This window comes from Thalassophryne amazonica, chromosome 5 (assembly GCF_902500255.1).
Source record: "Thalassophryne amazonica chromosome 5, fThaAma1.1, whole genome shotgun sequence".
NCBI lineage: Eukaryota > Metazoa > Chordata > Actinopteri > Batrachoidiformes > Batrachoididae > Thalassophryne > Thalassophryne amazonica.
In genome coordinates this window covers 52,466,486-52,482,033 of record NC_047107.1, presented here as the reverse complement: position 1 = coordinate 52,482,033, position 15,548 = coordinate 52,466,486, and the positions used below count along the sequence as shown (strand labels likewise).

Below are 15,548 nucleotides of genomic sequence, written 5' to 3'. Positions count from 1 at the left end.
ATATGTGTGTTATATGTATATATGTTGTGTATATGTATACTATTATATGTATCTGTATATATGTATATGTGTGTGTGTATATATATGTATATATATGTATGTATATGTATATATATAATGTATATATATGTATATATATATATGTATATGTATATATATGTATATATATATATGTGTGTATATATATGTATATATATATGTATATGTATATATGTGTGTGTATATGTATATACGAGGTCTATTAGATAATAAACCGACCCTTTTTTTTTTTTTAACTATATGGATTTGAATGACGTGCAATTACACCAATCATGCTTGAACCCTCGTGCGCATGCGTGAGTTTTTTCACGCGTGTCGGTGACGTCATTTCCCTGTGGGCAGGCCTTGAATGAGATGTGGTCCCGCCCTCTCGGCTGAATTCCTTTGTTTCACACTCTGCTCGAGACGGCGCGCGTTGCTTTATCAAAATTTTTTCTGGACCTGTGAGGAATATCCGAGTGGACACTATTCGAGAAATTAAGCTGGTTTTCGGTGAAAAGTTTAATGGCTGATGAGAGATTATGGGGTGTTTCTGTCGGTGTAAGGACTTCCCATGGAGCAGGACGTCGTGCAGCGCTTCCAGGCGCCGTCGTCGGCCTGTTTCGACCTGAAAACATCCTAATTTAAGGCTTAATTCACCCAGGCCGTCGTGAGAGAACAGAGAAGATTCAGAAGAGGCCGGCATGAGGACTTTATGCGGACATTCCACTGTTTAAGGACATTTTGTAATGAAAGACGTGCGCGCAAATTCGCAGTCGTTTCCGTGACGACTCGGCAAATCTGTGTGCGCCGCGACAGGAAAAACACCTCCGTGTTCAAAACCATTTGTAAAATTCAGGCGGCTTTTGATGGCTTTCAACAAGTGAGTAACTGAGAAATTGTTTAACAGCTTGGGCATGTTCCAACTTGCCCGTTAAGGTTTCCAACGGAGGTGTTTTCCCCGCGGTCGGGTCTGGCCCGACATGTGACTCTGCCCACACATTCTTTCATTTACAAAATGTCCGTTAACAATGGAATGTCCGAATAAACTCCTCATGCCGACTTCTTCTGAAAGTTCTCTGTTCTCTGACGACTTACTGGGTCAACAGAGCCTGAAATGTGGAAGTTTTCAACTTGAAACGGTGAGACACTGCCGCCTCGAAGCGCAGATCACCATCAGGCGCCGTGGGCCGTCCTTACGGCGACACTACCAGACCAAAATCTCTCATCAGCCGTTAAAATTTTTACTGAAAACCAGCTGAATTTATCGAATGGTGTCCACTCAGTTGTGCCTTACAGTTTTGAAAAAATTTTGATCAAACAAAGCAGCAGTCTCTGAGCCATTCCTAAACAACGAAAAAATCGACGAGAGGGTGGGCGACTCCTCACTCAAAGACTGCCCACAGGCGAATGACGTAACCGACAGGCGTGAAAAAACTCTCGCATGCCCACGAGGGTTCAAGCATGTCTGATGTAATCACACGTGATTCAAATCCATATGGTTTTTGAAAAAAAATAAATAAGGTCGGATACTTTTCTAATAGACCTCGTATATATATTAGAGCTGGGCAGCGATTAAAAATTTTTAATCACATTATTTCCACGATTAATCACATTGTTATACGCAGAATTCAAAAGTAGTGCATAGCACAATTTTATTTTAAATGTTCTGCCGTATGAATGAAACGTTTGTTCTGCAAACACTTAATAACAGCATTTTATTTATACAGTTTGCAGTTAACAGGGTTCTCAGCAGGATTTTTTTTCTCACTGTAATGGGATGGAAAAATCGCCTTTAAAAACCCAGGGGTTCGGGGATGCTTAGGTGTGTCTCAGAAAAATTTGTCTGCGTTAATTATTTAATTAATGCATTAATGCGACGCCCCTGCTTCAACTAGATGGCAGTTGTCTGTCCAGATGGTTGCCATCCAGGATCCAGGGTGGTTGTGTTGTGTTTTGGATGTAATGACACTCCACCACCGCATGCCCCTAGAGTTCTTCAGCATGATTTCTGTAGCAAGTGAGTATGATGCCAAGAAAAGAGAGTGAACTCCTGTTGCAACAGTCTGAAGTGATAAATATTGAGAATGCATTTCAGAGCATCTTCAACCCTTTAGCTTTCAGGGCTCTAGGCCAGCCCTGGTATTGCCGACCGAACGGTCCTCCATAAAAATCTGTCCACCCTGCTTTCACTGCGCATGCGTCCTTTCGGAGCATCAGCAGCATTACTTCAGATTGTCAACTGCGATTCACTGATTATCACCGTGTTTCTGCTTAGAACTGCACTCCAGTCGTCTATCTCAGCGACAAATAACTGAAGCTTTTGTACAACAATCATTTCCACATAAATTCAGCATTATTTCATCATAAAAGACAGGGGGCCGATCAGAGCGCTGGAGTAGCACATCAGACTCAGACAACATTTCGGAGCGTCAGTAGTGAAATGAGGCAATTATCGCCTCGTTTCTGCTTAAACCTGACTTTGGAAATGACTTAGGAGGTTTTAATTTGTCATCTGATGGTTAATAATCACATGATTCCCTTTGATCACTTTGGGTGTAGTCATTCTCTGACACATGCATAGTGAAGGTACGGTGAACCAGTTTTTAGAGGGGACCGCTCGGTCAGCAATCCCGGACCCCCAGCCTAAGGGGTTACTTTTCGTCAGATCTCTCTCTTATCAAATCACATCCCAGATAGATACACACACAGTGCTGCTTGAAAGTTTTTGAACTCCTTGAGGTTTTACATGTTTAAAATTTTTTTGGGACATCAAAATGTCTAAAATTCTGCCCTTTAAGCTCACAGTGAAAAGTAACCTCTCCATCATAAGTGAAAAGAAATGAAGATCTGAAAAGCAAAATTGTGGTGTGACTAAGTAAGTGTACACGTTAGTATAACACATATAAACCATCACTTTTACATCCGGTCTTCAGGGGCTTTAACACGAACCTCGCAGATGCGCTATGCATTGCTCTAAAAGCCATTATTTTCAGTGACAAGCATCGCACAAACGCCACATCACAGTGTAAAATGCAAAAACTGAGCTTGCATGATACTCTGCTGCAGGCTTGGGGAGTAATGGAATACATGTAACGGCGTTACGAAATTAGAATACAAAAAGAAGGTAACTGTAATCCGCTACAGTTACAGAAAAAAACAACGTATTCAAATTACGGGTATATTTAGTAAAAATTGCGATTACTTCGCAGGATTACAATTTTAATGCATTTTATATTATCTGTATATAATTTTTTTTTTTTTTTTTTTTTTCTTTGAAACGAAAACGTCCCTTCATGGACAGCTACATGACGTCTCCTAACCGGGCAAAATATTGATGAAGTACCCGGATGTTAATGCATTTTCAGTGGAAATCCGCAACTGGACACACTCGGAAAAATGCTCACAAAATACGTGTTAAAATGCCATTTTGACCTGGATATCGAGCCAGTAAAATTAAATTACATTAAATTATGTCAGGAAAGTATTAAACTTACTCGGACACACACACATTCCCAAATATTAGTGTTGAAAGTTACACGGATCTGCGCTGTTCAAGCTGCTGAGCTGAGCGTCCTGCTGGGCGTCCTGCAGCAGCTGAATGCGGCTCCTAAAACCATTACAATACATTTATATACATATTATATTTTTACACAATTATCCTTTATTGACCGAGTTTCATTCATGAAGTCAGTGGTGTGTGTACACATCTCTGTGTGGGTGTGACTGTGAGCGGCACAGCGCGGGTCATTATAATCTCATTATTTTAAGGTGCAAATAAAATAAAAAAAACCTGTCTTTTCGAACAATTTTAATCACTAACGGCAAGTATTTTAACTAGACATTGGTCTAGCAGTGGAAAATATCAACTAGACATAAGTGAAGAGTTAATGGTCCATGTCATCGGGCGACACAGGTACGGCAGGAGACATACAGCTGTTTGTCATCCAAATATCACGGACAAAGTGACAAGAATAACCAAAACCACTTACTTATGGAAGGAAATATTGTCTCCCTTGTTTCTCCGTTTGTGGCTTTGCCAACATGCGCAGTTTTCCGGCATATTCCACCTGTTTCTTGAACTTCTATGCACGCAAATCACTAACTTGCCCGGAATTAAAATGGTGATCACGCCTCCTTACTGACAGTATTTACTTAATGGTCTTCATTATGCTGCTGTTCTTATTTTGAAAGTTCAGTAAGTGGACTGATATGTTAAACATGGTGCGAATTTACTGAACAAGTAGTAGACTTTTTTTTTGTTTTGTATATTGTTCTGCAAGCCACTTTTAATTACAAATTCATCCGCACACGCCTGAGTTTTCATTATCCTTCATTTGTTTGGCATTTTTTGTTGAAAATTTAGCAGGTGAACACTGGGTGTGTTTAAAACAATATTGTAGGTGGTCTTAATTCATAATGTGAAGTAAAACAGCATGCCATGTAAAAGAAACAGTTTTATTTTTGCTTAAAAAACTGTACTATGTAGTCAAGACTATTTATATTTAGTTTCTTTTGACTGTATTAGCATATTTGATATTGGAGTAATCCAGAAGTAATTGAAAGTAATCAAATTACATTACTTTAATATTATGGTACTTGGATTACGTTACTGATTACATTTTTTAACAGTAACTAGTAACTATCAGAATACATGTTTTAAAGTAACCCTCCCAACCCTGCTCTGCTGGGAGTGCACATCACCGCTTGACGTCAAACTCACCTCGGTATATGAATATAAATACTTACTATAAACACAAAAGGAGATGATGCAACAATGACTGTAGTGTGTCTTTTAATTAGGATTTCTCAATGTGACATAAACCTCATGATATTATTTTTTAATTTGGTAATTTCAACATTTACAGTGGGTGAAAGAAGTATTTGATCTACTGTCAGTTTTGCAGGTTTTCCCACCTACAAAGAATGGAGACGTCTGTAATTTATATCGTAGATACACTTCAACTGTGACAGACAGAATCTAAAAGAAAAATCCAGAATATCACATTGTATGATTTTGAAATAATTAATTTACATTTTATTGCATGAAATAAGTATTTGATCCCCTAGCAACAACTGAGAACTGCTGCTAATACGGTGTTTTATTCCATTGCATTTTTATTCATTCTGCTCAAAAAGCTTGAAAATGTATATGAAAAGCACTAACGAAATGCAGCGAGCTGCACCACAATGGCACACATCCCGCTAATAGAGTCCGTCAGAGTGTAGCCGAATTCTGGCTTTCACAGACCTGTTAATTTTTCTTTAAGAAGCCCTCCTATTCTGCATTCTTTACCTGTATTAATTGCACCTGTTTGAACTTGTTACCTGTATAAAAGACACCTGTTCACACACTCCAACCTGTCCACCATGGCCAAGACCAAAGAGCTGTCTAAGGACACCATGGACAAAACTGTAGATCTGCACAAGGCTGGGATGTACTATAGGACAACAGGCAAGCAACTTGGTGAGAAGACAACTGTTATGATTATTTATTAGAAAGTGGAAGATGACTGTCAATCTCCCTTGGTCTGGGATTCCATCCAAGATTTCACTTCGTGGGCTAAGGATGATCTGAGAAAGCTCAGAACTACACAGGAGGACCTGGTCAATGACCTGAAGAGAGTTGGGACCACAGTCACAAAGATTACATTAGTAACACATGATGCTGTCATGGTATAAAATCCTGTGGGGCAGCATTAACTTATTAGACGTACACCAGCATGAGCCAGCATTTTTAATACGGTCTGCATATGCAGGCTAAATTGTCAAGGTGTGACAGGGCCATAAGGTGCATCCTGTTTCCTCTGATCATCCTTGTGATGTTTCTACAACTTAATTGGTGTCCACCTGGGGTAAATTCAGTTGATTAGACATGATATGGAAAGGCACACACCTGTCTACATATAAGGTCCCACAGTTGACAGTCCATGCCAGAGCACAAACCAAGCAAGAAGTCAAAGGAATTGTCTATAGACCTCCGAGACGGGATTGTCTCGAGGCACAAATCTGAGGAAGGGTACAGAAACATTTCTGCTGCTTTGAAGGTCCCAATGAGCACAGTGGCCTCCATCATCCATAAATGGAAGAAGTTCAGATCCACCAGGGGAAGGGCTTTTATCAGGTAGATGACCAAGAACCCAATGATCACTCTATCGGAGCTCCAGCATTCTTCTCTGGAGAGAGGAGAACCTTCTAGAAGGACAACAATCTGCAGCAATCCACTGATCAGGCCTGTATGATAGTGTGGCCAGACGGAAGCCACTCCTTAGTAAAAGCCACAGGGCAGCCCACCTGGAGTTTGCCAAAAGGCATCTGAAGGACTCTCAGACCATGAGAAACAAAATTCTCTGGTCTTATGAGAAAAAGATTGAACTATTTGGCGTGAACCAGGCTTCATGTTTGAAGGAAACCAGGCACCATCCCTACAGTGAAGCGTAGTGGTGGCAGCATCATGCTGTGGGGATGTTTTTCAGTGGCAGGAACAGGGACACTAGTCAGGATTGAGGGAAAGATGAATGCAGCAATGTACAGAGACATCCTGGATGAAAACCAGCTCCAGACCGCTCTTGACCGCAGACTGAGATAATGGCCCATCTTTCAGCAGTACATTGACCCTAAGCACACAGCCAAGATATCAAAGGAGTGGCTTCAGGACAACTCTGTGAATGTTCTTGAGTGGCCCAGACCTGAATCTGATTGAACATCTCTGGACCTGAAAATGGCTGTGCACTGACGCTCCACATCCAACCTGATGGAGCTTGAGAGGTGCTGCAAAGAGGAATGGGCATTACTACTCAAAGATAGGTGTGCCAAGCTTCAGGCATCATATTCAAGAAGAATTGAGGCTGTAATTGCTGACAAAGGTGCATCAAGAAAGTATGGAGCCAATGAGGTGAATACTTATGTGCATGCGCATTCATAGTTTTTCATTTTTAATGAATTTGCAAAAATTTTTAAAAAATTATTTTGAATAGAATTTTGAAGGGGAAAATGAATTCCCTCCATTTTGGAATAAGGCTGTAGCATAACAAAATGTGGAAAAGTGAATGCTGTTAATACTTTCCAGATGCACTATAAAAGGAAACAGCTTTTTCAAATTATAATATAATGCAATGCTAAAATACCCTTGGCCGTATGAGCATTGTGGTCTTTGCAGTTGTTTAATTAATTATTAAGATCCTATTGTCTTACGTACAATTTGTACATGTTTAATAAAGCCCCCCTATAGATCATTCAATCAAAAACAATATTTACATTTTAACGACATCTGCAGGAGGCTTTGCATGTGTGTTTACATGAGCTTTTGACAAGAGCGGTAGTTGTGCAAGTCAAGGAATATTTGTAGGTCACACTCTGCATTTGCAGGTATTAATGAGACAAATTTAACTCCATTGGAAGTTAGCTAACGTCCATTAAATGTCTTATAAATCACTTCAGAGGTATTATTAGGCTCCATAAACAGCCTTAGAAGTGTTTATATCTCACTAGCGTTTACATAATATATGACAGAGGATATATTTACACTCAAACGAAAGAGTTTTGCAGCTAGCTACCAGCCTGTGACATCACCATGCTAAACGTCCACAAAATAAGTTCAGAGGTGTTATTAGGTCCCAAAAACAGGTTTTAGAAGAGTTTATTTCTTGCTAGCTTTCACATAATATATGAGAGACATGCATATAAACACAAAGCAAAGCGGTTTTGAAAAGACCAGCCACTGACGTTGCAGCTCTACACTGATTGGCTGTTATCCCCTGCTACTCAAAAACAAAGCAGAACAGATTCAAACAGAATGGGACTTTTTAACCTCTTAAAACATGTCAAGGTTAGCCAACTTTGAACTTGTCCAAGGTTTGTGTTCCAATAATGTTCTCTAAATTTGAAGACTGGCAGTAATACAGCCCCTGGCAAAAATTATGGAATCACCGGCCTCGGAGGATGTTCATTCAGTTGTTTAATTTTGTAGAAAAAAGCAGATCACAGACATGACACAAAACTAAAGTCATTTCAAATGGCAACTTTCTGGCTTTAAGAAACACTGTAAGAAATCAGGAAAAAAAATTGTGGCAGTCAGTAATGGTTACTTTTTAGACCAAGCAGAGGGAAAAAAAATATGGAATCGCTCAATTCTGAGGAAAAAATTATGGAATCATGAAAAACAAAACACTCCAACACATCACTAGTATTTTGTTGCACCACCTCTGGCTTTTATAACAGCTTGCAGTCTCTGAGGCATGGACTTAATGAGTGACAAACAGTACTCTTCATCAATCTGGCTCCAACTTTCTCTGATTGCTGTTGCCAGATCAGCTTTGCATGGACCATTTTCTCCAACTTCCACCAAAGATTTTCAATTGGATTAAGATCCGGACTATTTGCAGGCCATGACATTGACCCTATGTGTCTTTTTGCAAGGAATGTTTTCACAGTTTTTGCTCTATGGCAAGATGCATTATCATCTTGAAAAATTTCATCATCCCCAAACATCCTTTCAATTGATGGGATAAGAAAAGTGTCCAAAATATCAACGTAAACTTGTGTATTTATTGATTATGTAATGACAGCCATCTCCCCAATGCCTTTACCTGACATGCAGCCCCATATCATCAATGACTGTGGAAATTTACATGTTCTCTTCAGGCAGTCATCTTTATAAATCTCATTGGAACGGCACCAAACAAAAGTTCCAGCATCATCACCTTGCCCAATGCAGATTCGAGATTCATCACTGAATATGACTTTCATCCAGTCATCCACAGTCCACGATTGCTTTTCCTTAGCCCATTGTAACCTTGTTTTTTTCTGTTTAGGTGTTAATGATGGCTTTCGTTTAGCTTTTCTGTATGTAAATCCCATTTCCTTTAGGCGGTTTCTTACAGTTCGGTCACAGACGTTGACTCCAGTTTCCTCCCATTCGTTCCTCATTTGTTTTGTTGTGCATTTTCGATTTTTGAGACATATTGCTTTAAGTTTTCTGTCTTGACGCTTTGATGTCTTCCTTGGTCTAGCAGTATGTTTGCCTTTAACAACCTTCCCATGTTGTTTGTATTTGGTCCAGAGTTTAGACACAGCTGACTGTGAACAACCAACATCTTTTGCAACATTGCGTGATGATTTACCCTCTTTTAAGAGTTTGATAATCCTCTCCTTTGTTTCAATTGACATCTCTCGTGTTGGAGCCATGATTCATGTCAGTCCACTTGGTGCAACAGCTCTCCAAGGTGTGATCACTCCTTTTTAGATGCAGACTAACGAGCAGATTTGATTTGATGCAGGTGTTAGTTTTAGGGATGAAAATTTACAGGGTGACTCCATAATTTATTCCTCAGAATTGAGTGAGTCCATATTTTTTTCCCTCTGCTTGGTCTAAAAAAGTAACCGTTACTGACTACCACAATTATTTTTCCTGATTTCTTATAGTGTTTCTTAAAGCCTAAAGTTGCCATTTGAAATGACTTTAGTTTTGTGTCATGTCTGTGATCTGCTTTTTTTCTACAAAATTAAACAACTGAATGAACGTCCTCCGAGGCCGGTGATTCCATAATTATTGCCAGGGGTTGTAGAACTGGGCTTATGCTGAGTACAGACAGACGGACAGACACCAGGTCTTCGCAATACCCAATGGCCATATGTTGGCCTTGGGTTAAAAATAATTGATCTTTAAAAGAGCCTTTGTATTATTTAGAAAGTGTAGCAGCAGGTGTGAGTTTTTAGAGACGACAGGTGAGCTGGACCCTCACGACATTAAACCAGTAGAAGGCCTCAGATGCAGCTTCGCCCTCTTGGTGGAGTTTTTAGAGAAACTTTCCTCAAATTTTTAAGAGCAGAGATGTTTGTTCTCTTCTTCCTTCTGGACTTCAGGCTTTGGTGTTCAGCTCCATCACTGGAAGTTTTGAAGTGCATTTGCAAGGTTCTCTGCACAACAAATGTTGAAATGTTCCTGATGTGGGACAAGTGAAGAAATATATTTCTTAAAATATAAAGAAACATGAAACAGTGATGTTATTTTCTTTAAAGTCTGATTACTAGATAGATTTTTTTTTTTTTTTCCAACTAAGTTATTTAAAGTTCAGAGCAGTAACACTTAAAAAAAACTTGTGTGGATTTATTTGGTAAAAATAAAAATAGATCACAAATATATCAGCTCGGCTGAGAGATTGATTTCACATAGTGCAACGAAGCTGATGTTAGCTGATATAACTTCAGCAGTGCACTAACATCACACTTAAGTTTCTTACTCACCTTAGTCAGATTTGCAGAAGCTCCGTTGCTCAAATTGGGTGTGTGTGTGTGTGTGTGTGTGTGTGTGTGTGTGTGTGTGTGTGTGTGTGTGTGTGTGTGTGTGTGTGTGTGTGTGTGTGTGTGTGTGTGTGTGTGTGTGTCCAAAAGTGAAGAATTTCGGACTGAGTGTGTCTGCTCGATCACACCGGCTGCTGTCTCTCTCTCTCTCTCCCTGACCAGCTGGTGTGGTACTCTGGCCAGGCCATCCACTTCATGTCCATCCAGCCTCAGTCCGAACAGTCACTGAAAAAAGCTCCTCCCAGCAGAGTGATGTCCCTCACTCTTTTTTCTGCTTTTTGCTTCTACAACCCCTGGCAAAAATTATGGAATCACCGGCCTCGGAGGATGTTCATTCAGTTGTTTAATTTTGTAGAAAAAAAGCAGATCACAGACATGACACAAAACTAAAGTCATTTCAAATGGCAACTTTCTGGCTTTAAGAAACACTATAAGAAATCAAGAAAAAAAGATTGTGGCAGTCAGTAACGGTTACTTTTTTAGACCAAGCAGAGGAAAAAAATATGGAATCACTCAATTCTGAGGAATAAATTATGGAATTACCCTGTAAATTTTCATCCCCAAAACTAACACCTGCATCATATCAGATCTGCTCGTTAGTCTGCATCTAAAAAGGAGTGAACACACCTTGGAGAGCTGTTGCACCAAGTGGACTGACATGAATCATGGCTCCAACACGAGAGATGTCAATTGAAACAAAGGAGAGGATTATCAAGCTCTTAAAAGAGGGTAAATCATCACGCAATGTTGCAAAAGATGTTGGTTGTTCACAGTCAGCTGTGTCTAAACTCTGGACCAAATACAAACAACATGGGAAGGTTGTTAAAGGCAAACATACTGGTAGACCAAGGAAGACATCAAAGCGTCAAGACAGAAAACTTAAAGCAATATGTCTCAAAAATCTAAAAATGTACAACAAAACAAATGAGGAACGAATGGGAGGAAACTGGAGTCAACGTCTGTGACCGAACTGTAAGAAACCGCCTGAAGGAAATGGGATTTACATACAGAAAAGCTAAACGAAAGGCATCATTAACACCTAAACAGAAAAAAACAAGGTTACAATGGGCTAAGGAAAAGCAATTGTGGACTGTGGATGACTGGATGAAAGTCATATTCAGTGATGAATCTCGAATCTGCATTGGGCAAGGTGATGATGCTGGAACTTTTGTTTGGTGCCTTTCCAATGAGATTTATAAAGATGACTGCCTGAAGAGAACATGTAAATTTCCACAGTCATTGATGATATGGGGCTGCATGTCAGGTAAAGGCACTGGGGAGATGGCTGTCATTACATCATCAATAAATGCACAAGTTTATGTTGATATTTTGGACAATTGAAAGGATGTTTGGGGATGATGAAATCATTTTTCAAGATGATAATGCATCTTGCCATAGAGCAAAAACTGCAAAAACATTCCTTGCAAAAAGACACATAGGGTCAATGTCATGGCATAGGGTCAATGTCAACGAGCAGATCTGATTTGATGCAGGTGTTGATTTGGGGGATGAAAATTTACAGGGTGATTCCATAATTTTTTCCTCAGAATTGAGTGATTCCATATTTTTTTCCTCTGCTTGGTCTAAAAAAAGTAGCCGTTACTGACTGCCACAATCTTTTTTTCTTGATTTCTTAGTGTTTCTTAAAGCCAGAAAGTTGCCATTTGAAATGACTTTAGTTTTGTGTCATGTCTATGATCTGCTTTTTTTCTACAAAATTAAACAACTGAATGAACATCCTCTGAGGCCAGTGATTCCATAATTTTTGCCAGGGGTTGTAATCTTGTGGTTATGACTCAGACTGTCGTTTTTTATTTTTGCTTTTTTTGGGGTGGGGGCACGACTCACCGCAGCTGTGAGACTTCAACTTCCATCACAGGAACACAAACGCTGCCCCTGTGTGCTTTCTGCGCATGCAGAAGCGGCAGGTTGAGCACATTCAGTCTGAATGGCCTTTTGAGACTGAAACTAGAGTGACACACAGTCTGTGGAAATGAGATGAAATGTCGGTGACTCATGGAAACAAATAAGCATCTGTCTATAATCATACTGTGCAGTTGTACCATGTATTCTGCGTGCAACAAACTGTTGTGTACTGCACAGTTCAATACAAATATATGTATTTGACACCCTTAAAAAGACAGTTTTTTATGTCATGAGCTTTATCTGCTGTCTTCCCACTAGGTGGCACCATGGCTCATGTTGATGCCTTTTAGGTTGAACTCAATTGGAAAACCTGTTTTGTCTTTCAGAACAAAGAGACATATGAACCACTTTGTAAGGTGCCACTGATGACATCATCTAAGGAAGAACAGAGGCTTATTGCAATGTCTAATAAGGTGTGGTTTTAACACTGCATCTTTCATTTCAATGTTTGTTCTGAAATGAGATTTACATGTATGACAACAAAAATTCTTCATCTTCACAGCCTACTGTCAAACTGCTGTATAACAGAAGTAACAACAAATATTCATATACCAGGTGAGGTCTTTTCTTCAGCTTCATGGAAACATAATGTAGGCCTACAGGTTGTGACAATCTTTCATCCTGTAACTGTTTCCCCCTCAGCAATTCAGATGACAACATGCTGAAAAATATTGAGCTGTTTGACAAGCTCTCACTGCGATTCAACGGTCGTGTACTGTTCATCAAAGATGTTATTGGGGATGAGATCTGCTGCTGGTCATTTTATGGCCAAGGTCGCAAGATTGCTGAAGTGTGCTGTACTTCCATTGTTTATGCAACAGAAAAGAAGCAGACAAAAGTAAATATACATCTCTGTTGACCTCTCTATATAGCTGTTCGTTTTCATTTATCTTAGCAATATTTATTTATTTTTTTAATTCCTTATACACTCTTCTACGTCTGTCCTAGGTGGAATTCCCCGAAGCTCGGATTTATGAGGAAACTCTCAACATCCTCCTGTACGAGTCCCATGATGGGAGGGGTCCAGATAATGCCCTGCTGGAGGCCACAGGTGGCGCCGCAGGGCGATCCCATCATCTGGATGAGGATGAGGAGCGAGAGAGAATCGAACGCGTTCGTAGGATTCATATCAAGCGACCTGATGATCGCACACACCACCACCAGTGACCCAGCAGCCTGTTTGACCCTGGACAGTTTTTGCACCACACCTGTGCCTTACAACACTCGGCGCCTCTGTTTCACTCCACACAACAAGCACTGTGCAGCAGTGAAGACATTTTTTGTGTCTACATGTTCCCTTTGTTGTGTCTCTCTGTTGGTCTGAAATGTGTTTTCTAGTGTAAATTAGTCATGTTTTCTGTTGTGTGAATAACAATAATCTCATGAATGTTGCATTCAGCTCTGTGTGTATCCCAACAGTGTGAATGTGACTAAATGTGTAATGTCAGTATAAATTTGAGGTCCTCATTACATTACAGCCAGAGGAACAAGAATTATAGTATAAGGCAAGAAGAATGAAATTTATATCCAATATTTTCAAGAAACTGTTGTACCAGATGATGCCACTTAGCGGCACTGTTATATTCATAGATGTTGCAGTGGTTTATTTAAAGCCAGCAGAGGGTAGCAGTTAAGCCTTTTTAAATTATATACATTTTGATACGGTTCAGCTATCGAACAAATAGAGGCATGGTGTTTCAAGCGTGTGCTTTTGCCCCGTTTTAACATTTGATGTTTATCAAGTTGTCTCCTCCACAATGTGTTTGTAAATGCAGGGAACTTGAGCAGTGAGCTGAGGTGTTAAATGATGGATGCGAACTGTAAATGAAGCTCTCCCCAGCAGGAAAGGAATCCAGTGTACAACCGCTTCAACATGGGACAGAAATTAGACCTGTCCATCACCGTATCCATCAAAAACTGTAGCTTTCAAATATGCCTAACAATCAGTACCTGTAAGTTTGTCACATAGAAGTGAATGTATGTTTTATATTTATACTTTATCACAAATAAATTTCTATATGTAGTTTTTGTTCAGTTTTTATTTGCATATTTGTGTAATCTGAACATACAAAAATGATACATATTTCACATGTACTAATGCACAATAAGGAATAGTTTGTCTAAACACTTGATTGAATATTGGCATGTATAGCTTCAAAATTTGTGGAAGCTACTAATTCATTCCAGCTGAAAGCAGTGAATTAAGTGAAAAATAATTTACTTTGCTAATTATCAAGACAAATTCCATGTCAGAGTGGAGAATTTGAAGCTTTTTAATAATTTCTCCAATGTGATCAGTGGTGGTAAGGCTAATTTTAGACTTTGGTCTTTTTTTTTTGCTTCTTTTTTTTCATTTGAAGCACTGCTATGCGAGTAAAACATACTGATTATTTAGGGCTTGTTGAATGTTCTGCTTAACTTTTTGAAGTTCCCTCACCTATAATTTTTGCCAGTAGTTGTTTTTAACTAGAATAATGTATTTTAGACAAATAGAATCTCCAAAAGTATAAAGTTCCCAATAACAGCTATTTTATAAAATCAATTATTACCATAATTTTTATCTTACAAGACATGAGTGATGAGACAAATGCATAAATGTGCAAGATGATGTCCATCTTCAGAATTAGATTGCTCAAGAGGGCCAACTCAAAGTCTTCATTTTTACACTTTTATAGTTTTCTGGGTCCCGGTGCAAGTAGACCAAGCAGCTCATCTTTGTGATGTATTATTATAATCAAAATTTGGAGTGGTGCTCTTAAACAGAAATTACAGATGTCTTCATACACAGGTTTTAGCAACAACAAAATGTGTAAATACAATGCTATTTACAATGGTAGCTATTGCTGGATATCAGGTAATTGTACAGAACATTCGGGATGCATATAAATCCATGGGTTGAAATTCTAAACGTCTACAGTACATTTGATTATATTTGTTTTTCAGTTCATCATACAACCCATCAGAGAAACCTCTTCCATTTTACAATGTCTAGATGAGGAGAGATACTAGAGCACTGATAACCTTCAGAATATCAGCGTAGTATCCAACATTTGTCATCTCTTTCTGTGTTCAATATACATATATTTCAGGAATAACTCTCCACTGTTGCTTAAATAGGTAATGGTGTAAGAAGTGCTTCACAAAAGAAAAAGTATTTGAAGCCAAATTAAAACTTAACCATTATTATGTGGTTTAGAAACATTTAAACCATTGTTTCTCAGAAAGTATAGAGAACACCACACCAAAATTTCAACGTTTTCCTCTTGAACAAGGGCAATAGGGATAATATTAAAATTAGTGAA

General features: G+C 39.1%; 1 protein-coding gene across 1 annotated transcript in view; it reads left to right on the top strand.

The window, feature by feature from the left end:
- Nucleotides 1-14,269, top strand: part of kctd10 (potassium channel tetramerization domain containing 10) — a 19,386-nt gene extending 5,117 nt beyond the window's left edge. Inside the window, exons 4-7 of the mRNA XM_034170234.1 lie at nt 12,573-12,659; nt 12,749-12,801; nt 12,889-13,084; nt 13,195-14,269. Of these exons, the coding sequence (XP_034026125.1) occupies nt 12,573-12,659; nt 12,749-12,801; nt 12,889-13,084; nt 13,195-13,413 (555 nt within the window). The 3' untranslated portion in view covers nt 13,414-14,269. The remainder of the gene's footprint in view (nt 1-12,572; nt 12,660-12,748; nt 12,802-12,888; nt 13,085-13,194) is intronic.
- Nucleotides 14,270-15,548: the final 1,279 nt, after the last annotated feature.